A 23337-nucleotide genomic window follows, 5' to 3' on the forward strand; every position below is an offset into this window, starting at 1 on the left:
GAGAATCAATCAGGCAAACTCGGCAAGCTTGAGGCCCTGAGTTCAAACCAGTCCAAATAATGAACGTTAGCCTGGTAGGCGTGGTACAGTTATAATCTCAGCTACTCTGCAAGCACAAATGGGATGATCACAAATTGAGGCCATGCTATGTAAAAAAAGGTAACAAACAAATTGGATGTGGAAGTACACACCTAACCTCAGCTATGAAGGAAGTAATTGGTAGGAGTATTTCAGTCCAAGGCTGCACTGGGCAATAAGTATAGGATCTAACTAAAAAAATAATTTTTTTTTTGGTTGGTCGTAGGGCTTGAACTCTGGTCCTGGGCACTGTCCCTCAGCTCTTCAGCTCAAGACTAGCTAGCCTACCACTTGAGCCACAGCGCCACTTCTGGTTTTTTGGTGGTTTATTGGAGATAAGAGTCTTGCAGACTTTCCTGCCCGGTCTGGCTTTGAACCATGATCTTCATTTCTCAGCTTCCTGAGTATCTAGAATTACAAGCATGAACCACTGACGCCTGGCATAAAAAAATAACTAAAATGCATAAAGGGTTAAGGAACTGGCTCAAGTTCAGATATGTAGTACTACCCAAAACATGGATACAGACATGTAGACATAATCTACACTGTAAAAAAGATACCTGCTTCTCTACTGGACAGCTAGCTGCCTTTTGTGACAAAACTTTTTCTGTAATATATTCAGTATATTTAAGTGATGTATGGTTGTGTTATTCAATTTATTACTAAATAAAAAAGTGAAGAAATCAAAACTAAGCCTAAATTATCCATAAATTGCTATTCTGTTTTTTTTTGTTTTGTTTTTTTTGGGTCCGGTCGTGAGGCCTGAACTCTGGGCCTGGGCGCTGTCCCTCAGCTCTTCAGCTCAAGGATAGCGCACTACCACTTGAGCCACAGCGCCTCTTCCGGCTTTTTCTCTTATGTGGTGCTAGGGAATCAAACCCAGGGCCTCATGCATGCAAGGCAAGCGCTCTACCACTGAGCCACCTTCCCAGCCCTATTCTGTTTTATAAGGGAAAGTCAGACTTCTTACCAAATTTAGAGAGCATTTACCCCTGCCACTAACAACTGTTTTATATGTACTAGTGAGACAGGAGGTGTAGCCCAGGCCAGCTTCATACTTGTTGTGTAGCCCTGCCTGGCCTCCTACGATTATCCTTTGCCTCACTCAGTCTGTTGCTGAGATTACACCAATGAGCTACCTACATTCATTCAATCCATCATTTATTGTACTGGAGTTTGAACTTAAGGCCTAGTGCTTGTATACCCCACATCTTCTGCTTTTGTTATTTTTCTGATAGGGTCTTGCAGGTTTTGGCTGAGCCAGGGCTCAGACCACAATCTTCCCTATACCTCTCCCATAGCTAGGATTATAGCGCCACCATGAACAATGTAGTCTTTTTTTTTCCAAACTAGTCTCAAACCTTAATCCCTGATCTCTACCTCCTGAGTAATTACAGGCTTGAGCCACCATGCCCATTAAATTTTTAATAAGACATTTTTAGAATTAGCTGTATTATTCTTGATATATTACTTATTGCCCTATATTTTTTTCAAAGCAAAAGCTAGTATTGATAAGGAAAATTTATTAAAACAAATCTAAAACTGAACTAAGGGAAAATGAGATAAATTTGTACAGGCTTTCTAAGCACATTTGTTTAAATACAGAATCAAAAGCACAGTGAACTTGCTTTACAGACATTTCCCTGAAGTTTCTTTTTGTATAAAGTAGCAGATTGATGTTTATTTTTCAGAACATTGCCTTATCTATGATAGCTTCTTCTATCTTGTGTTAAAAGTTACTTACTGAAAGAACCTTTGAGTTCTCTTTAAAAATTTCAATTTCACATCTGACTTCCCTCAAAGCTTTTAACTGTAAACCTTTGTTTTTGCTTTTTTTTCTCCCCCTATCCCTATCCAGGCCTAGGCCCTGGAGCATGCTAAGCAAAACAATTTACCACTAAGCTGTGTCACCAGCCGATAACTGTCAAGTTTTAAAAGTACTCAGTAGAAAATATGTTATTTCTTTGAAGTCAGTACATATTTTGCATGTTTATTTTCAGTTTCAGATGTGGCTATGAATTGTATTTTGTTAAAGTTGTTAATGGAGGGTTGTGGAAAAAATACATTTTCAACTTTTAACATGTCAATATTTATCCCTTGAAAAAAAAGTTGTAAAAAAAATGTATCCTAAATGCAGTTAATTTCCCTGTTTTGTTATTGCTTCTTATTTTCTTTATATAGTCCTGAAAAAGGAATTTAAAGCCAGGATAGTGATAAACTAATATTGCTTATGTCATTTAAGAAAAAACTTCTTGAGATTTATTGGTCATTTTCAAAATCACCTGAAAACGCTTTGCTATTCCAGTGCTTTTTTTCTGATCTTTAACAACTAAAATGAATATATTGTATAACATTGATCACACTCGAGTGTTATAAATTGGGAAAGGCTAAATTAGTGGAAAGAATAGGTAGAATTGGGTGAGTGTATATAATACCATTATGAGTAACTTTAAAAATCAGTCTGAGGTCTAAATATGTAGTTCAAATGATAGCAAGCGCCAAAATAAATAAATAAGTTTGAGTCAAAATGCAGGGGTTTTTTGTTCATTTGTGCCAGTACTGAGCAGAAAAAGCTTACCCACAGTACCCAGGCTCTGAATTCAAACCCAAGGACCTATTCAGAAAACAAAAAAGTTCAAATGATATAACTATCTCTCTTTCACAGAAAAGTACTAGAAATCACATGACTAATTAGGGCAAGCACCTCTATGATACTTGAGAGCATGCAGAAGCTGTTTGTTGGGATGGTGGGGCCAGAATGGAAAACTAAGTATGGAATGGCAAAATGTGGAATGTAAATGGTGCTACCTAGATTAACTTCTGATTTGAATCTTCCATGTGAGGGAAGTAGTAACTCAAAGAAAGAGAATGATGGTATAAAATGGAGCCTTGAGACAGCCTTTTTTTTTTCAAAATGTGAAGATTTTTTCCCCCTGATAATACAGAACCTGAGATGAATCATTAGTGCTTCTCATTTTACAAGTTTAAATTTCTTCCAAAATTATATGGCAAGTTATTTAGGAGGAGACAGCACAACATCGAGGGAGTAGTGAGATACCTGCCTGGTTTGATTTAGTTTGGTTTGGTTTTTAATCTTTGCCTGCTTTACTGTCACTTGTTTTATATGAAACTGAAGTCCATTGCTTAACTTTTCTAAATGTTAATTTCTTTGTTGAATAGGCATTATAATAGCTAATCTTCTCTCCCATTTGTATGAATAGCCTCACTCATCTTCACCACTAGGTGGAGCATTATTTCTCATAATTCCAGTAACTCATAATTATCTTAATTGGTAGTAGAACTCCTTCAGCTTGACCCAGGACCTGTATTATTAATCACACTAGTACCTTTGAGTGTTAGGAGGATTAAAGGCCACTTTTAAAGCATTCAGTTAATGAAATTCAGTCTTATTACTGGGTTGCATACACTACTTTGTTGTTTTATTTTGTCAGTCTTTAAAAGTAATTGTCCTTTATGAAGAGAACATTAACTTGACAGCATAGGAAAAAGAAGTTAAAGGTTAAATGATGTAAATGTCTAATTCCTTGAAGTAGGAAAACATTAAAATTCTTGAAGCTAGGTAGGTACCTGTGGCTTATGCCACTCAGGTGGCTGAGATCTGAGGATTGCTGAAACCAGACCTGGCAGGAAAGTCCCTGAGATGCTATCCAGTTACCCACCAAAGAGCCTGAAGTGAGCAAGTAGCGGGTCAAATGGTAAAGTGCTAGTTTTGCATAAAGAAGTTCCAGTACATGCCCTGTCCCTCAAGTGGTGTGGGGGCGTTGGGAGGGGGGAATATCCTTTAAACTATTTACTTAAAGATACATAACTACACAGGATTTCTTTCCACTAAATTTATGTGTGTGTGTGCAAAAAAAAAACACTGGCTTGAACAAACATGTATGCACACACCAGACCTGGGGTTTCACTTGGGTCCTAAGCACTGCCCCTGGGCTTTTTTGTCCAAAGCTAGCATTCTATGACTTGAACTACAGCTCTACTTCCAGTTTTGGTCTCAAGGCTTCACACTTGCTAGGCAGCTGTTCTACCTCTTAAACCATGCTTACAGCCCTAGAAATGGTATCTTGGTGCTCAAATTACTGTTTTTATCCTTTATCAAAACAAAGACATATTAAGAATAAACTTGTGTTTTTTGTATGTCCTAGTGGGAAGTTCTGAGGTCTGTGTCCACTTTTTCTAGCTGTTTCCTAGTGCTAGCCCATCCTTTAGCTTCTTCTCTTCACTTAAATGAAGAAGAAAAGGGAGAATGAGGTTTATAGGTTTAATATAGTATTTATAGAATTATCTAAATTTATAGAAATACCAACAGAAATATCATACAAATAGTTAGAAATACTGTAAGCTTTCCTTATTTGTGGACTTATTGCATGGAATTAGTACCAAATGCACTAAAAATAGGAATAAACAACCCAATTAACAAAAGATCAAATTTCAGGAACAAAACTTTGCAGTTCCTGTGCACTCACTATGCAGATTTTTGGTGTGGAGAAGCTTTGTCCTGATTATCCTCAGTTGTGGTTGAGTCAGTATATGATATACTACATGACAATAATACCTTCCAAACCAAACTGAAAATTACTGTGCTTGCTGGGCACTGGTAGCTCACACCTGCAATCCTAGCTACCAGATCTGAGGATCATGGTTCAAAGCCAGCCTGGGCAGGAAAGTCTGTGAGACTCTTATCTCCAGATAACCACCAGAAAACTGGAAGTGGTACGGGCACAGGAACAGCACCTAAGCCCAGAGTTCAAACCCCATGACCAACAAAAAAAAATCACTATGCTTAAATGTTAGATTTGTTGAAAGGCAGCACAGCTTTAGTGGAAGTTTAGCAGCATATGGAAAAACGTAATCAAACATCTGTAGTATTTGGGAAAAATAGCATGAAATAAGATCTAGTTTGGTGATTAATACTAGTGTGTACAACAGTAGTTTTGTGACAGTAAAATACCCTGCTTTGTGTGATTGTGTGTTATGGATGCTCTGGCTAACTACACATAGGTTTTAGGCAAATTGGAGTAATTTTAGAGTACTGAACTCTATACATCTTGAGTATTGGTGGTTTTTTTTCCTTAGGGCAGTTTCTTTGCAACTATATACCCATATGTCAAAGATGTACTGTAGAAAATAAAATATATCATAAATTTTAGAGATATGTAAGCAGCAGTTTTATTTACTAGTTTTTTACCTTTTTCTCTATTAGTATAAAGGAAAAATTTATCATCATATACTTGATTTTTTTTTAACCTCAACAAAATCTCTCTTTTAAATCTTTTTTTTTTTTTGTTCGGTCATGGGGCCTGAACTCAGCCTGGGCGCTGTCCCTGAGCTCTTTAGTTATAGACTAGCACTCTACCACTTGAGCCTAAGCCCCACTTCTGGCTTTTTCTGCTTATGTGGTACTGAGGAATCAAACCCAGGGCCTCATGCATGCAAGGCAAGCACTCTACTACTGAGCCACCTTCCCAGCCCCTCTCTTTTAAATCTTAACAGATACATTGTTGTCTGTATTTGCCAAGCCTTGTTGCATGCATACCTTTATGTATGTCACAATGATAAGCTATCTGCTTTACCAGGATTCGTAGACTATGTGAAGCATTTGTACAGTTTTAGCACATTATGAAACTCACTAAACTTTTACTAAATGCTGAATTTAATTTAATACAGTGTAGTAATATTGATTGCTAGGTTCCATGGCACACACCTATAGGAGGTCTAGGTCATCCTAGGTCCTAGGTAACACAGAAAGATCTCTCCTTAAAACATTGGTCCATCAGGAGCACAAAAGTTAATTCATTGCCTTCAGTGCCTTCAAAAGTTGCTTAATTAGTTAGGAGATGCTTACCTAATTAAAAATCCAGTTGTTTGTGCAGATATGCAGAATTGGAGTCAGTGAAGTGTCTACCATCATTTCTATTAGTATAAACAAAAGTACTGACAAAAATAAGTGTCTTGTATTATACAAGTTAGGACAGTGGTGTATAGCAGCAGTAGGGATGGTATGTTTGTGTCTGTGCTCATTTATCTAAAAAACTTACTTCTACATAAGTTCTTTTAAAAACTTGGTACTAGAAAGGACTAAAACTTTTCGTAAAACTAACAGGATTAGTATTTTGAGAATTTGCATAAAACATTTGCAAATATTCTTTGCCATACTTTTCTGGCAGTATCAAGAATCAGATTAGCCTAGTGTTTTGGGGCTTATCTATAATCCTGACACTTGAGAAGGTGAGGCAAGTTTGAGGCCAGCCTAGGTTAAAGTACCATGGAGAAATATGTAAGTTTTTTTTACTATCTCTTCCCTTTGAGCATCCAGGAAATCCTTGAAACATAATACATACTTGAATTGTGATTTTTTTTTATGTTCCTGAACTTGATTCCCACAATTGTTCCATTTGCTTTGCTTGACTGATGTTGTTATTTGACCCATGCCTCCAACAGGGAATTTTACTGGTTATTTTGGAGATAGTTTGGGAAAGAGAAATTTACTGTCTTCTCCTAGCTTTGAACCTTGATTCTCCAGAACTCAGCTTCCTGGATAGCTACAATTACAGGCATGGCCTGGCACTAACTTGTAATTTGAGGCTGTAGGGTTATAGTGAATATGCTCCAGAATTGTGATTTTTTTTTTGCTTTTTTTATTGTGAATATGGTGAATAAATCTTGAGATATACTGGAGAATATATGTCTCCAGATTCTGCACTCCTTATTGCCTTATTTAGTTTGGAGCCTAAACAAATCAGCAGTGCCTGAAAACTAATATAGATTTGAGTGTACTTGTTTGTTTTGACATTATTTGCTTGCCTTTAGCTAAATATTTTCTGAGAGATACAGATAATAATACAAAGTAATTAATTGTTTAATCTACTCATTAGACCTTTAAGAATGTTCAAAATTAGCCAATTCCATGTTTGATTGGTTAGTAAACAGGTAGATTCTTAGAAGCAAAGGGACCTTTTTTCAGATCACATGCTTTATGAGAGCTTGGTACTTAGGCTGTCTTCTCTTTAAATTCAATTTTGGCTTTTGGTTTTGTGTGTTTTATAGCTAGTAGATGATTTTTTTTTTTTTTTTTGGTCCGTCATGGGCTTGAATTTGGCCTGGGCACTGTCCCTCAGCTCTTCAGCTCAAGGCTAATGCTGTACCACTTGAGCCACAGTACCACTTCCCGTTTTCTGGTGCTTTGTTGGACTTTCTTGCCTGGGCTGGTTTTGAACTGTAATCCTTAGATCTCAGCCTCCTTTGTATCTGGATTACAGGCATGAACCATCAGCGCCTGGCCCTACTAGATGATTTGAAACTAAAATATTTTAAGATCTACTTGAATAGAGTATTTTTGCCACCATGTTTTTCATGTCATGTTTCTCCATCTCCATATTCAAGTCCCATCTTATTAGTATGTTCAATAAGTTGTTCTAAATTGATTTCTGATTAAATAATTTAATTACTGAATTATTTTTCTTTGGCTTGAACTTGTAATTTGAATTCTGAATTATGCACTCAGAAAAGTGTAGAATTACATAAAATACTTCTGTGTACTATGTACCTACAACAAAATAAATAGATGTTTGGTAATGGTAAAGAAAATGAGGCAGGCAAAATTAACTCTGCCCTTGTGTTTTTTTGTCCTTTTTTCAAATATTGTAGTAGGTGTGGCATATTATAAGCACTGTTACTATTTAAAGTGTTGAACTGGTAAAAATCCTTAACAATTCCATGTCTAATTTAAAATGAGAAAATAAATATCTTAACATTGTTTAGATTCACAAATACACTGTCTAGTGAGTCACTAGTGAGTTAACCTAGACAAGTCATTTTACATCCAGACCTCAATAACTTGTATTATAATCTTGTACAAATTGCACCTGTGACTGAATTTATGCCAAGAAATATTCACTGATGTAGATATACCATAACGCCTTGAATTTTAGCCTCAAAAATACTGATTCAAACTGTTTTACAATAAATGATACTGCCATTAGAGTGTTTTCGTACATGTATTAAATACACAGTACTGATATTTCGATAGATGTGATTTGTTCTGCCACTGTAAAGGGAATGCATATTACAAGTACATACAGTCCCTGTCATGGAGTAGAGGAATTACTATTTGTAGAAATTAATGAGGGAAGACTGTGCATGATGTCAGTTAAATAAAATGGGAGAAAGTAGTCGTTACCTAAAGGTCCAAAACAGTGAAAGTTTTGTCAAGTTTGAGGAACTGCCTAATTGGATAACAATGGATGTTAAAAACATAAGGCAAAGATTTTTTTCTATGTGTGGGTTGGGACCAAAGGGAGAAAATGAAGGAAGGGGTGACATTGCCTAAGAAGCATTGTGCTCATAACCTGACTTCGGGAGTTGTAAACCCTTAGTACAACTACTTCATGGTATTTTATTGTATGCATGTAAAGCAGGTTTTCCTCTAGGAATTGTTGATCATATACCCGACTATCCTTAAGTACTGTAAAACGTGCTTGCAAATGATATTGTGCAATAAAAATTTAACTTACAAATAGCAGGTTTGTAGTAGGTTTGTGAACTGTTACCTTTTCCGAAGATTTTAGACGCAAAGCAAATTAGTTACAAGTCTAGGGCTACCAAAATTTGTGTGAAAACTTAAGGAAACAGTATAGTGGCAGCGGCCGAGAAGAACGGTAGCGAGGGTGGGTGTGCATGCGACACCGCCATCCCGCGCAGCTCCCTCCGCCGGGGGAAACACTGTGGTCGCTAGTTAATAGGATGGTTGCCGAAGTGGGCAGGTTTTTCCAGTGGGATGAATGCGTGCTTTAAAGAAAACTAAACAGTGAAAAACCGCCAAGAGGCCAAGAGGACGCAAGCCGCTGCTCTCCTTTCCGGCGCTGACGCAGGCGCGCCGCGAGGCATTGTGGGCGCCGGCCCGGGAGGGAGGTGGTTGGCGGCGGGGTGGGCCGTTTGTGCTCTCGTGGTCTCGAACTCGCGCGCGCTCTCCCCTCCCCCCGGCGTGCTGTGGGGCGGAGGAACGGCGGCGGCGGCAGCAACTGGACAGCAGTGGCGGACACCTTGTCTCCCCCGCGACCCGGTTCCTCTCCCCCCTCTTACTGTTTGTTGTGTGTTTGATGTGTTAAAGCAGGAGCGAGAACTCGAGCAGCGCCATGAGCAACACCACCGTCGTCCCCAGCACTGCGGGCCCGGGCCCCAGCGGCGGGCCGGGCGGCGGCGGAGGCGGCGGCGGCGGCGGCACCGAGGTAATCCAGGTGACGAATGTCTCCCCGAGCGCCAGCTCTGAGCAGATGCGGACGCTCTTCGGGTTCCTAGGCAAGATTGACGAACTGCGCCTCTTCCCGCCGGAGTGAGTATCGTCCACCATCCCCGTTTCCGCTAACGCCGCCCGGGCCTGGGCCTAGCCGCCACTCCGGCCCCGCGGCGCTTCCGGGCCCGGAAGCCGGCGCTGACCTGGTGCTCGTGTTTACGCAGGAAAGAACTTACGGAAAGGGAAGCGCACGGGCTGGGCCACGACTTGAGAGATTAGGTCACACTGTCGTTTCGTTTGGGGATTTTTGTTGTTGTTTTTCTTAAATTGTGCCAGCGTGTGGTGGTGTTCTTTTGACAAACTGCATTTTACGCGTGTCGCATATCGATTACTTTAAAAAATATATCACGCATCCTTGATGAAAGAGAGGTCGCAGAACTGTCACACGTGTGTACATTTGGTGTTAAAACTGGTTCACTTATTGCAGATGCTGCTCCGTGATTTTGGCCTATGGAAGGGGGCTTAAACCAATTTTTGGTTAATCCAGTGAGCCTGAATACTTAATTCTTTTTGGTATTGATGTGTCAAAAATAAGAAATAGCCGAGTCCTTGTGTCTCCTTCTGTTTAATGTATAGAATTTTATTTCCTTGAGAAAGGATTTTATAAAAAGTTGGAAATTTGGGGCTGGGAAGGTGGCTCAATGGTAGAGCGCTTGCCTTGCATGCATGAGGCCCTGGGTTCGATTCCTCAGCACCACATAAGCAAAAAGAAAAAAGCCGGAAGTGGTGCTGTGGCTCAAGTGGTAGAGCCCTAGCCTTGAGCTGAAGAGCTGAGGGACAGCGCCCAGGCCCAGAGTTCAGACCCCACGACTGGACCCAAGAAAAAAAAAAAGGTTGGAAATTTGAATTGCAGCATGTAATCTGTGTCTTATTCATGTTAAAAATACTTTCATTGCCAAGTATTAAGTGGATTAATGATCTATAAAGCAGTTATGAAGTAAAGGTTTAAAAATAGTAGATTAGGGTCTGGGAAGGTGGCTCAGTGGTAGAGTACTTGCCTTGCATGCATAAGGCCATGGGTTCGATTCCTCAGTACCACATAAGCAGAAAAAGCCGGAAATGGCACCGTGGCTCTAGTGGTAGAGCATACTAGCCTTGAGCTGAAGAGCTGAGGGACAGCGCTGGGGCCCAGACTTCAGGCCCCACGACATACCAAAAAAAAAACAGCATAAACATCTAGAATACTAGTTATATGCTCTTTAGGAAAAATAGTGGAAAGGTGAAAATTGAAATATTGTCAGTAAACCATCTACGTGTGTTAACAGTTTTGTGGTATTTAATTTCTAAACAGGAAATATAGAAATCCTGAAGAAATTTATTATTAAGGTGTATATAATCAATCTTGGTATATTTCTGCTCAAAATGATGGATAAAAATTGTTCATAGTTACTTAAATATATCTAAATAAAATTGATAAAAGTTGTGATAATGAGTTACTACTTTAATAATGTTCATGTATTTCGTTACTTTCTATTTAATATTTTCACATACTATTTTCATATTGCTATGTTGTATTTAATTTTGGAGAAAACATACACCTGGAATTTTCATAAAAAATGGCAGAAAATCAGTGATACTTTGGTGGTTGTAATCATTTAATACTCAGGCATTTGAAACACTGAATTGTATCATTCTTTCTAGGCATGGAAGTTACTAACTTTCCTTTTTGGCCAGTCCTAGGGCTTTCACTCTGGGGCCTGGGTGCTGTCCCTGAGATTCTTTTGCTCAAAGTTAGCACCACTTCTGGCTTTTTCTGAGTAGTTTATTAGAGTTAAAGAGTCTTAGGACTTTTCCCTGGGCTGTCTCTGAGCTGTAATCCTCAGATCTCAGCCTCCTGAGTAGCTAGGATTATAGGCAGGGGCCACCAAAACCCAGTTTTGTTTTTTGTTTTAAACCTATCAATGGATAGTGTCTTGGAGAAAGTTGTGATGGACCAGAGTCTGGCTTTTTCCTTTGTAGTAAAATGAATAATTTCATTATAACCAGAATAGCTGCTGGGGAATTGCTCAGCCATTCACAACATGTAAGTTGCTATGTATGCATTCAGAAGACTCCTTTCCCAAGGGAATATATTATTGACATATTTTTGCTGTTTAGCTCCATCCTTTAGGTTCTACATAGATATCGTTTCCTTCTGAAAATGTACAAGTTACAATATAGAGGATACTGCATTATCTTTAATGGGCTTTCAGATTTGAACAATATTGTAAGCGACTGCTTTTATTTATTTAGTGTTGGGTTTTGTTTATTAGTCTGTCTGAATAGTTAGTCTGACCTGTTCAAACTGGGAATACTTTCTTGACAATTTAGAGTTTCAGCAGTAGTTTGTCAGATAATATGTTACCGACTAGCAGCAGTCCAAAAGGACATTTCATTCCAAAAATGTTAAATTACTTCATATGTTGGGGAAGCTGCTCTACCACTAAGCTACAACCCCCATACCTGGGTTTTTAGAGATGGGGTCTTTTGCTGTGTGGCTCAGACTCACCTCAAACAGTTCTTCTGCCTCTGTCTTTGAAGTGGTGGGATATAGGTGAGGGGCGGGGCATGGATTTAGTGTGATTTACAATAAGAGATTGTAACTGAAATGCTTATCAAATAATTAGTCCAGTGAAGCATGTAATTGGGGTCTTGTTACAGTAAGCTAAACTACTGTTAGCAATGTAGATATATTTAAGATCCTTAATAGCTTTTGAGTAACCAATCAAGTACATTAATGATCTTTTAAGATTAGTTACATATAACAAAAAATTAAATTCCTTTTTACAATGCAACATTTTACTGTGTACTTCTTATAAGGAGCAAGGCAGGTGCTGTTTGGGGATCATTTTCCTTAGAAATGATCCACTCAAGTTTAAGGTAGGATTTGAGAAAGCCTGTTGTCTAGTGGCCTAACTCAGAGGTTCTCACATTTTAGTGGCCGTGAATATAGACTGTAAAGACATTTACATTTTTAGAAGTGGTTCTTGCACAAAATAAGTGGAAAAGCAGTAGGTGGTAAATGGAAAAACTGTTTTGTTAGTCCTGGGGCTTGGCATTCAGGGCCTGGGCCCTGTTCCTTAGCTTTTTCACTCAAGGCTAGCATTCTACCACTTGAGCCACAGAACTACTTCTAGTTTTCATTAATTGAAGGTAAAACTCTCTAGGACTTGCCTGCCTTGACTGGCTTGGACCCAGTCCTCAGATCTCAGCTTCCTGAGTAGCTAGGATTACAAGTTGTGAGCCACCGTTTCCCAGCTTGAAGAACTGTTTATTGCCAGGTACTTTCCTGTAATCCCAGCTACAGGAGAGGTTCTAGGCCAGACTGAACAAAAACATGAGACCATATTTGAAAAGGGACTAAAAAAAAAAAACTATGGCTCTGGCTCACAATTGATGAAGTGCCTGCCTAATGAACTCAAACCCAGTACTGCCAAAAAAAAAAAAAGAATTTCATATGTATGTTAATTATATATAATATATAGTTTTAAGAACTTTTTTGTCTTTTAATCTGATGATAGTATTAAAGAATTGTGAAATATCTTACTATTTCCTAAGGCATTAAGTGTTAGAACATAATAGTATTGTGTGTTAAGAAAAACATGTATGTTTTAGAAAAGATATACAAAATAACAAGTTTAATGTTTGAATAAAAATGTTAGAGTAGTACTAATTCACATTATTTATGTATGTATGTCTTAATCCTTTCAGAAACATTTAACAGTAAGACTATGACATACTGACTTAAGTTCCTTGTGTATCACTTTGAACCTGAAGTAGGTAGGATCCCTTTTTTCCTTTAGGAAAATTTTATGTAAGTTCCAAATGGGTATGACTACTAAAGGTATTTATACAGTTTAAAATTTTACTATTATATATATTATATGTATGTATAATCAGATTATCTCCTTTTTATCACTGAGTCTTAAAATACAGTTGGCTTGTTGTCAGGAAGAATTTTAAAAGGATGGGCTAAGTGCTTTGCCCACCAGAAATACTGATTTAGTTGACCAGAAGTAGAAAACCTAGATATTAACACACAGATGGCCAGGAATTAAATGGTTTCCATTGCATTAGGACACTGATTTTTTAAATAACTTTTGGTGTGTGGTTGGGAAGCAACCTCTGCCTTTTATTTAATGTTTGGGGATTTTTTTGTTGTTGTGGCTGGGATGGGGTAATTGCTGGTCCTGGGACTTGGGACTTGGGCATCATCCCTGGCATTCTTTTTCTCAAGGCTACACTCTGAGTGATTTATTAGAGATAAGAGTCTAAATGACTCATGATCCTTAGATCTCAGACTCCTAGTTAGGATTACAGGTGTGAGCCACTAATGCCTAGCTGTCTTTTATATCTATCTATCTATCTATTACCAGCTCTGGGGCTTGAACTCAGGGCCTTGGCACTGTCCCTGAGTTCTTCAGCTAAAGGCTAGTACTCTACCCCTTGAGTCACATTGCCACTTCTGGATTTTTCTGTTTATTTGGTACTGAGGAATTTAACTCAGGGTTTCGTGCATGCTAGCAAGCACTCTACCACTAAGCTATATTCCCAGCCCCCTTTTGTTGTTGGCCATGAGACTTGAACTCTGGGCCTAGGCGCTATCCCTCAGCTCTTCACATCAAGGCTAGCGCCTTACCACTTGAGCCACAGTGCCACTTCTTGCTTTCTGGTGGTTAATTGGAGATTAAAGTCTCATGGACTTTCTGCCCGGTTGGCTTTGAACCAGGATCCTCAGATCTCAACCTCCTGAGTAACTAGGATTACAGGCATGAGCCACTGGCAACCCTGGTTCTCTTTTATATTTTTTTTAACTTTTTGATGGTCTTTATTTCTTTTTCTTTATTGTGAAAATACCATACAGAGGGGTTACAATTACATGGGCAAGGTAAAGAGTACATTTCTTATCAAGTATTGTTGCCTCCTCCTTTGTTTCCCTTTCCCATCCCTTCCTATTCTCCCCATCCCCCACCAAGGTTGTAAAGTTCCTTTTTCTGACATAACGTCTTTTTTTGGGGGGGGGGTCCAGTCATGGGGCCTGAACTCTGGGCCTGGGCGCTGTCCCTCAGTTCTTCAGCTCAAGGCTAGCGTTCTACCACTTGAGCCACAGCGCCACTTCTGGCTTTTTTCTTTTTGCTTATGTGGTGCTGAGGAATCGAACCCAGGGCCTCAGGCACGCAAGGCAAGCGCTCTACCACTGAGCCACCTTCCCAGCCCTGACATAACATCTTGTACATCTCATTGTTGCAACGGGTCTGCCTGTATCCCTATTTAAACAATTTCTTTTTTCCCTTCCCCTCCACAAAGTATGCCAACATCAAATACAGTGAAAACAGGGGATGTACCGTGGGGGAGGAACATACAAAGCAACAAAGAAATCATCTTGCCGGGCGCCAGTGGCTCAAGCCTGTAATCCTAGATACTAGGAGGCTGAGATCTGAGGATCTTGGTTCAAAGCCAGCGCTGGCAGGAAAGTCCGTGAGATTCTTATCTCCAATAAACCACTAGAAAACTGGAAGTGGCACCCAAGCCCAGAGTTCAAGCCCCATGACTGACCAAAAAAAAAAATCATCTTATAAATATGTTAGAAACAATCACAAGAAAGAAAAACCATTTGAATCCTTATCTTGGGGTTCATATCACCTAACATCAACTTATCAGAACATTTCTGCTTGTCTCAGACATACACTAGTAATCCAGGCCCAAAGAAACAGGTCCCATGCTTTCCCTTATTTGCAATAACTAGTATATGTCTCTTTTATATTTTTTTAAAAGCCTACTTAGTCCTTGTATTAGTCATCTTAGCTGCCATATCTTGCATCCCATATCTTGTTTTTCTTTTGTCTAAAAGAACCAATTTGCTGAAGGGAATGGCTCTTTTCACTCAAGGAAATAGTAGGAAGGGGTATTATTTAAAAACTTAAAGTACTCCATATGTGCTTAATTTCTTTTTCTATGAAAGTGCTAGTGGCTAGAAAGCCTTAGTTGTTTAAATTGGCCATGAGCCCTTAAACATAGTTGTATGTGGAAAAGCTCAATGTATGGAACTGCCTTATTAAGGAGGCCAGGGAAACTGGCCATCATATAGCTGCTTTATCACCGTATTCTTTTATTCTTGAGATTAAAATGTCAGTTTTACTCTGAGAAAATAGCTATAATGAAAACTTTCTAAGCTGAAACTAAGTTGTTACCTGTTAAAGTAAATGGCATGTCAGGCACTTAGGAGGCTGAGATTGAGGATTGTGGGTTCAAAGCCAACCCAGGCCAAAAAGTCCCCGTGAGACTCTTTTATCTCCAATTAACCACTCAAAACCCGAAAATGGAGCTGTGGCTGAAAGTAGTAAAGTGCTAGTCTTGAGCAAAAGAGCTCAGGGACAGAACCCAAATCCTGAGTTCAAACATATATATGGAAATTGTCTCTATTTTTGTTGTTCCATGAATGTTGAAAACATTTAAAACATGGTACATTATAAATTTAAGTAGTTGTTAGGGTGATACACTATTTAATGAACAAGTTAAAATGGTATATATGCAGTTCTATGTTCATAACTTTTTTTTTTAGGATGCAAGTCTTATACATTTATTTTCTAGCTGGTAAGATTTTTCTCATGTCACTATTCTGTTTTTGCTTTTTAGTGATTCACCTTTGCCAGTCTCATCTCGTGTCTGCTTTGTTAAATTCCATGATCCAGACTCAGCAGTTGTGGCACAGCATCTGACAAATACTGTATTCGTTGACAGAGCTTTGATAGTCGTACCATATGCAGAAGGTTTGTGCTTTGTTTAACTACCTATATGGGCATCATAAGATGACCATCTACCTCAGTGTAGTTATAGAATGAGCATTAGTAGCATGTTAAAATCTTAAGTTATTAACATTTTGAAACCCTTGTTATACTGCAGTCCATAAATCTTTGCTTGCAGTATTTTTTAACTCTAAAAATTAGAAATCAGGTATATTTACCTTTTATTTTCTTTGAAACATTTTTAAGTTCATTCCTAATTTTGACTCCCTAAGATCTACTTAATTTATTGTTAAGTTTTATTTTTAAAGTCCTTGAAGGTAAATGGTTCACTCCATATACACCTAACACAGAAACCTTCAAATAAATGCATGATGATGTTTTTCTTTTAAATAAATGACTAGGTTACTTTTATTTCTTCAGTACTAACTTCCTATTGGTAACTTGGGGCAAAAAAAAAAAAGAAGAAATCCCTCTTTGTATTCCAGTATACCAAGGGTTGCAATAGATTTTTTTTTCTTTTTTTTTTTTTCTTTTTGTTTTTGGTGGAAATTGAAGATTTCCTGTAGCTTAGGTGCCAGATGGGCACTGGGTGTTTTGTATTTATGCCAGATTTTCTTGTTCATTCTTGTTATATTTTCTAGAATATCTCTAAATAATAAATTCTTCTCTCTGTTATTTGTGTGTGTGATTTTTGTAGTGGAGAAGGCAAATGCAAAACCCTTCCAGATGACTGAAAAACAGTGGGTCCTCTGCAGCTACAGGGGATTCTAGACATTAACTAAAGGCCAGCAAGCACTCAAGCCCCCCAAGTGTTTTCCTGGTGTAACCATATGTTAACTACATTTTCTCTCTTTTTACATTTTAGGCTGTTAAAGTAATTTGACAGAAAAAAATGCAGGTTTTTTGGACCTATAAATGCCACTGTGACGAGACAGCACTATTATGCCATTTTGTAAAATTTTCTAAGGCATATTTTATAATTAGTTTGTTCCCAGTGTACTGCTACTTGATTTGCTTTTTGGTAACTATAAATTTTTATGGAAGAAATCATTGACATGATAAGAAACTTACTGGATTTTAAGTTTAAAAATTTATATACTGACCAGAATTTACCTGCCTTACCCTTGTTTTAGTAAACTGGTCAGTGGAAACAGTCTTGTTAATTGTTGAATTTAGATGCAATCTTTGAATACAAATGTTTAGATTTGCACCATACCTTGTAAGAGTTGTGGAATGTCTAAACTCAAAAAAATTACCTTTGGTTTTCAAAAGTATATTCGAGGTGGGTTAAGGCATGCTATATCATAACAGTACATCTATTTCCATAATAAAGTGTTTGAGCCCAATTTTATAGGTTTTATAGATATTTTGATTTTTGAGTTAGTATGTTTGGGTTCAGCAATTTATTTTATGTTAGTCTGCCTGCTGTGTGATAAGACTTGACCACCAAAAAAAAAATTTACAGAATTCAGACTCAAGATGAGAAAAATATACAGGTGATAGGTCTTATAACAAAGGTCATATAATGTAATTTACAAAATGTTATAGTTAATCTTTAATTTTAATGAATTCTTTACTGGCTAAGTATTATAGTTCTCAAGCCTGGGACATAGTACAGTATATCATAACTGGTTTTTATAAGTAATATTAGAGCACAGTCATTTTTGTAGATTAGTCTTGAAAGTGAAGTTTGGGGGATTATATGTAGAATTGATAGAAATATTTAGCTTAGAAATTTATATTTGTTGTATTTATTTGTAGTATGATATGCTGTATTAATGTTACCTCCTCAAGTAAATTGATGTATTCAATCCCTTTGTCACCATTCACTCCAGTTTTAGCTCTTACACTTGGGTGTTGGTTGCTCAGTGTTTTAGAACAATAGACACAAAGTATACGGTAAGGTATAGTCTTAATTGGTAAGAATGAGATAGCTAGATTTTGAAGGGACTCTTAATAGTAATGGATTTGGGGGATATCTAGGTTCCTTGGTTAATGTTTGTTTCTTTTGTCTGTTTCTTTTTTCTTTCATTTCTACACATTCATGCAGTATTTCATGGTTCTATCAAAGCAGCAGTAAAAAAAATACTCTTGACGCATGAAAATTAACTGGTGAGGGGCCTCATTGCTATTTTTAAATTGTAGTTTTATTTTTAAATAGTCTTTTTTAAATCAGAGGATCAGATGCATGACTTTTTTTTAAATGGATGCAGATCTTCTATCAGGTGTTTTACAATAAATTCAAGAGGATTTTAGTTTGCCAGAAATGTTGCAAATGCACTAATTTGAGTAAGATGTTGATAATATATCCTCTTGAGACATAATTTTGCATGCAAAATTATCCCTTAATCTTCGTAGGTTTGTTAATATTGATGCATTAATGCCCTATATCTAAATGATCTTCTCCCCCTCCCCTCCATAACTCTTGGTATCTAAATTGATGACAGCTCTGACACAAGCAAGATAACAGTGCTGTGTAGTATACATTTGTTTATATTATCGGCACTTCTCAGTATAGGTGGAAGGAACCATTACCTTTATTTAACAGTGGTTTTTCTTTTTTGTTGTTGTGTTTTACAGTTCTTTTCCCTGGTTCAGCCTGAACTATATACCAGGCCCTGCTGAAAATACCACCCAACAGTTTTCTTCTGCAGCTTATCCAGTTTCTCTTAAGTGCCCTGTACATATTGTATGTTTTATGATGAGATGCAGTTTCTTAATATGTATTACAGAAATACTACTGGTATTTGCAAATATGTAGTTTAATTGTATTATTGAACTCTCATTTTGGGGGCTTGGGCACATTAACAGATTAATCCATCTGTATAGGGCTTTTGCTGTTGGATAGAATTTAAATTGTCTACATAAATTGTCTTAGGACCCTTAGATTTTATCTGAATACACAGATTAGGCTTTAAAAACAGACATTTATGTCATTTTTGGCTTACGGAGTTTGGCTAAGTTAGCTTTTGAACTGACACTGTATAGCAGCATTTTTTGGTATGGGTTAGCATGGCACATGTGGGGACATAAAGCATTTTACAGGTAAGGAATGTGCCATGTTATTTTACCTGTTTTCTCTTTCTCACTCACTTCCCCCACACACACACACATCTGTGTGTATTCAGAGACCTTCAGAAACATTCGTATTCATGAATCAGCAAAAGCCCTACGCTTGATTCCAACAGAATATTTCCTTTACATTTCCTTTCTTAAATTTTACAAAATTTGTATGGTAGGTGTAAAGAAAATCATAGTAACTGTACCATATTATTAACCCCTAAATCAAACTTTTTTTGTCTTGTGTATCTTGATTTTTCTGTGTGCTTTATAGTGAAGCAGCCGACACGAGTCGTTGTTCATAAAACAGCTTTTGAAAGTTGAGAGCACACCCCTGGAGAACCGACTGTGCTTGCTTACGTTTGGTTCATGACTTAAAAATCGAGTACAGGTGATGAAATCTTGGCAGTGTTAACAAACAAGTAGTGTGTATTGTGCTATTTTTTTTTATTCTAGAAACTTAACCATATGTAGAGAAAAAGGAAACAAATTTTCACACATTGAAGTTTCATTCTGACATAAAATTAATAATAAATAATCATAGAGATCAAGCTTTATATTTTAGCGAACATAAAGTACTTTCAGCAAACTCAGGTGGTGTATCAGGGAGACATTTTCTGGGTGTTTTTGTGTGTTTTCTGTCTTACAAGAGAGTGTGTTCTCATGCATGGATGTTTCTCTGCAGGAGTTATTCCTGATGAGACTAAGGCTTTGTCTCTGTTGGCACCAGCTAATGCAGTGGCAGGTCTTCTGCCTGGTGGTGGACTCCTGCCTACACCTAACCCACTTACACAGGTAGGTGCCTATTTGGTTGTATTCCAACTGGATAAAAGTACTTGGTTGCCAGACAATAGTATAATACTAATTGAAACTAAAGCTAAAAAGCATACTTCTTCTAGAGAAAAACTTCAAATTACAGATTCCTACATGTCAGTTAAATAATGGGTTAGTCCACTTTATTAGGACACCAAACTGCACCATAGTATGCACAATGAGCATTAACATAAGGAGTAAACTGTTAGGGGATTACTTAGGGGAAATCTAATGAATACCAGAATATTGTATGAGAAACAATACTGTGAATCAGAAGAAACATCTATAAGTCAAGGGACTTGGGCTTCCTGCTTAATATGTGGAGAATTTAAATCTCTGAAAAGAGTAGATAGAGAAGTTTAGGTGCCCATAGAACTTGTAAAGCTGCTCAAGTAGGTGGCTGTTCAGGTAGTGTGCCACTTAAAAGTACAACAAGTCAATAAAAACACAGGCTTTAACACATGGCATTTCCCAAAATACTTTATATGGTCCTTAGCACTGGTAGTACAAAGCCAGAAAGAAAGTGGGTCTGAGTCTCTAAGAAGCAGTAAATATAGTTGGCACACCTGGATATATTGAAACAATTTACTTTTCAAAATCTAGATTTTATAAATATGGAATATTTTGTACTATTATCTGTCCCTTTACAGAAAACAACTGTTGCTGTTACAAAAGCAAAAATAAAAGTGACATAAATTACAACTTTAATGTTTGCAGATTGGCGCTGTTCCATTGGCTGCTTTAGGAGCCCCTACTCTTGATCCTGCCCTTGCTGCACTTGGGCTTCCTGGAGCAAACTTGAACTCCCAGGTACAGCTTACCTACACTTCAGTTTGTGAGCTGTTTTTATAGGAAAGATGCTTTTCTTTTAGTTTGTATACCAAGAGAAGGCCTTAATTTCTTTTTTCTTTCTTTTTTTTTTTTTGTTTGTTTTCTTTTCTTTGTTCCGCCCTGGGGCCTTAACTCAGAGCCTGGGCAATATCCCTGAGCTTCTTAACCTCAATAGTAGGCCCTAGCCCTCTACTACTTGAGCAGCACTTCCAGACTTTTCTGAGTGGTTTATTGGACTTTCCTGCACAGCTGGCTTCAAACCAATCCTCAGATCTCAGCCTCCTGAGTAGGTAGGACTACAGGTGTGCATCACCAGCACCCATTCCCCAGACTTTAATTTCTGTATTGCAAAAAAAAAAAAAAAACTACTCATGCTAGCTCATTAAAAAGAGACTTATTTGGCCACTACATAATTTTTCTAAAAATGTTTTCATATAATTCAAGGTAGAAAAATAATGCTGGCCACCAGGGTCTCACACCTGTAATTCTAGCTATTAGAGAGGCTGTAATCTGAGGGTGGTGGTTTGAAGCCAGCCTGGACAGGGAATTTAATGAGATTCTTACCACCTCCAATTAATCACCAAAATTGCTAGAAGTGCAACTGTGGTTCAAGCGGTAGAACACTAGCCCTGAGCAAAAAGAGCTGAGACAGCACCTAGCCCCTGAGTTCAAGCCCCAGGATTAGCACCATAAAAGAAGAAAAGGAAAAAATAGAAAATAAAATGCTGGGGAATGAACACATCACATCATAGAGTCATGAAAAAATGAGAATAGGCATTCATAACTTTTCTGTCTTTTTAGTTTGGTGGTTTCAGAGTTATTTTGAAATTTGGCTTAACCTTTTCTGAAGTCCTTGGTTTGTAGATATCTTGAAATAGATTAGCTAATAAGTTGTTTTCTATATTTCTTTTTTTAATCAGAAAGTGTTAAAGAGGTAATTCTACAAAATCTAGACTGTTTAGTTTCAAGCTCAAATAAATAGCTTTGGCAAGGGTACTTGCTATATTAATACCGTAGCCACTTGGTTTCTCTTTAATTTTCAGTGTGAGTACTGAAAGAATCACACATAGATTTATTTAATTCTGTTGGTCAAACTTCTCCACAGACCATCTTTTTAAAGGATGGTCCCAAAAGACTTTTCCAGTACATTACAATATACTGAAAAGACTAAGGATCATTTATTGTCTTACACAATGTCATTGCTTATGTTTTTGGTTTTTGGCAGTCTCTTGCTGCAGATCAGTTGCTGAAGCTTATGAGTACTGTTGATCCCAAGTAAGTATTTTTTTTTCTGGCTCCTTGCTGTTCCTTTGTGTGAAAGTCTGAAGAAAGTTACTTTGTTTTGCTTTGTTGTTGAGATCCTTTTACTAAGAAACTCAGGGTGGCCTCAGATTTGCAATTCTTCTGCCTCTATTTTCCACTGTTGGGATTATCATACCACCACACTCAACAAAGAAGAGTTAATTTTGTTATTTATTGGGAGATTTTTTTTTAGGGTGATAGTTTTTATTAAGTTATACTGGGGAGGAGGGATGAGTTCATTGTGACATTTCCATGCATATTTACAAGGTATTCCTATTAGTCTTCCCCTCTGTCACAAAAAGTTCAATAGCAAGTAATTTACTAGGCTTGGGTATTTAGCTTAGTGGAGGAGCACTTGCCTAGCAAGTACAAGGCTCTCAGCTCTGCAAAAAAGAAAAAGTTACTTATTTTGATGGCATCTCTTACATATTTGCTCAGAAAAAATAAAAACAGCTGGAAATCTACAAAGGCATTGAGTCCCATCATGGTCTTCATAAGTTTTTAAGATCAGAGTCTGAGCCTTAAAGATAATGAGAGAGAGAGAAAGCTGAGAGGAAAATCATCCCCACACAAAGAAGTGCATGTTATGTGTAGTTAATAGCCAGTGTATTTAACGGTGCTTTGATACATGCTTTCATGCAGTAATTGAAATTTTTCTTGTAGCAAATCTCATATAATGAGTTTTTTAATTGGTACTTTTTTGATAAACTAAATTTGAATTTTATACTATTTTTCCTTAAGTTGGTAGAAAAAATGAGAAACATTGGGGGTGAGAGGGCACTCATTTGACTTTGGTTAGTGGGGCTTTACTTTAAAATTTACCTTACAGTTAAAGAAACAAGCATGTACCTACCCCTAAGCTTATAAAATATCACCAGTATCATTAAAGCTCTCTGCGTATCCATTCCTGATAACATTTCCCACTCTCCCCACAAATAACTATTGTACTAAATTTGGTGTCTATAATTTTTTCTTACATGTGTAAACCCTTAAGGGGCATCTTTAGCCTTGCCAGTCAGGATTTCATGTGTAACTTTGGTCGGCCATTGGCCACTGCCTCAGTTTCTCCCCATCTGCAAACTAAAAGGTAACGCTTTCCCCAACAAACTTAAGATGTCATAGAAAGTTTTTAAATCATTTAAAGTTTATTTTTGCCATCAGCACATTCTTTTATACTAGCATTTCTCAAAATGTGTGTTTATGGAACACTGATGG

General features: G+C 37.6%; 1 protein-coding gene across 3 annotated transcripts in view; it reads left to right on the forward strand.

Annotated features, from left to right (window-relative positions):
- The window catches only part of Srsf11 (serine/arginine-rich splicing factor 11), a 38269-nt gene that overhangs the window by 3425 nt on the left and 11507 nt on the right, over positions 1-23337 (forward strand). For 2 of the 3 annotated variants that reach the window (XM_013020587.1, XM_013020590.1), the window contains exons 1-5: positions 9000-9430; positions 16007-16140; positions 19862-19971; positions 20707-20799; positions 22046-22095. In XM_013020587.1, coding sequence (XP_012876041.1) covers positions 9234-9430; positions 16007-16140; positions 19862-19971; positions 20707-20799; positions 22046-22095 — 584 coding nt within the window. In that variant the 5' untranslated portion in view covers positions 9000-9233. Of the gene's footprint in view, positions 1-8999; positions 9431-16006; positions 16141-19861; positions 19972-20706; positions 20800-22045; positions 22096-23337 lie in introns of those variants that run through there. The other variant, XM_013020589.1, reaches the window with a different exon arrangement.

This window comes from Dipodomys ordii, unplaced genomic scaffold (genome assembly GCF_000151885.1).
Source record: "Dipodomys ordii isolate 6190 unplaced genomic scaffold, Dord_2.0 Scaffold51, whole genome shotgun sequence".
NCBI classification, from domain to species: Eukaryota; Metazoa; Chordata; class Mammalia; order Rodentia; family Heteromyidae; genus Dipodomys; species Dipodomys ordii.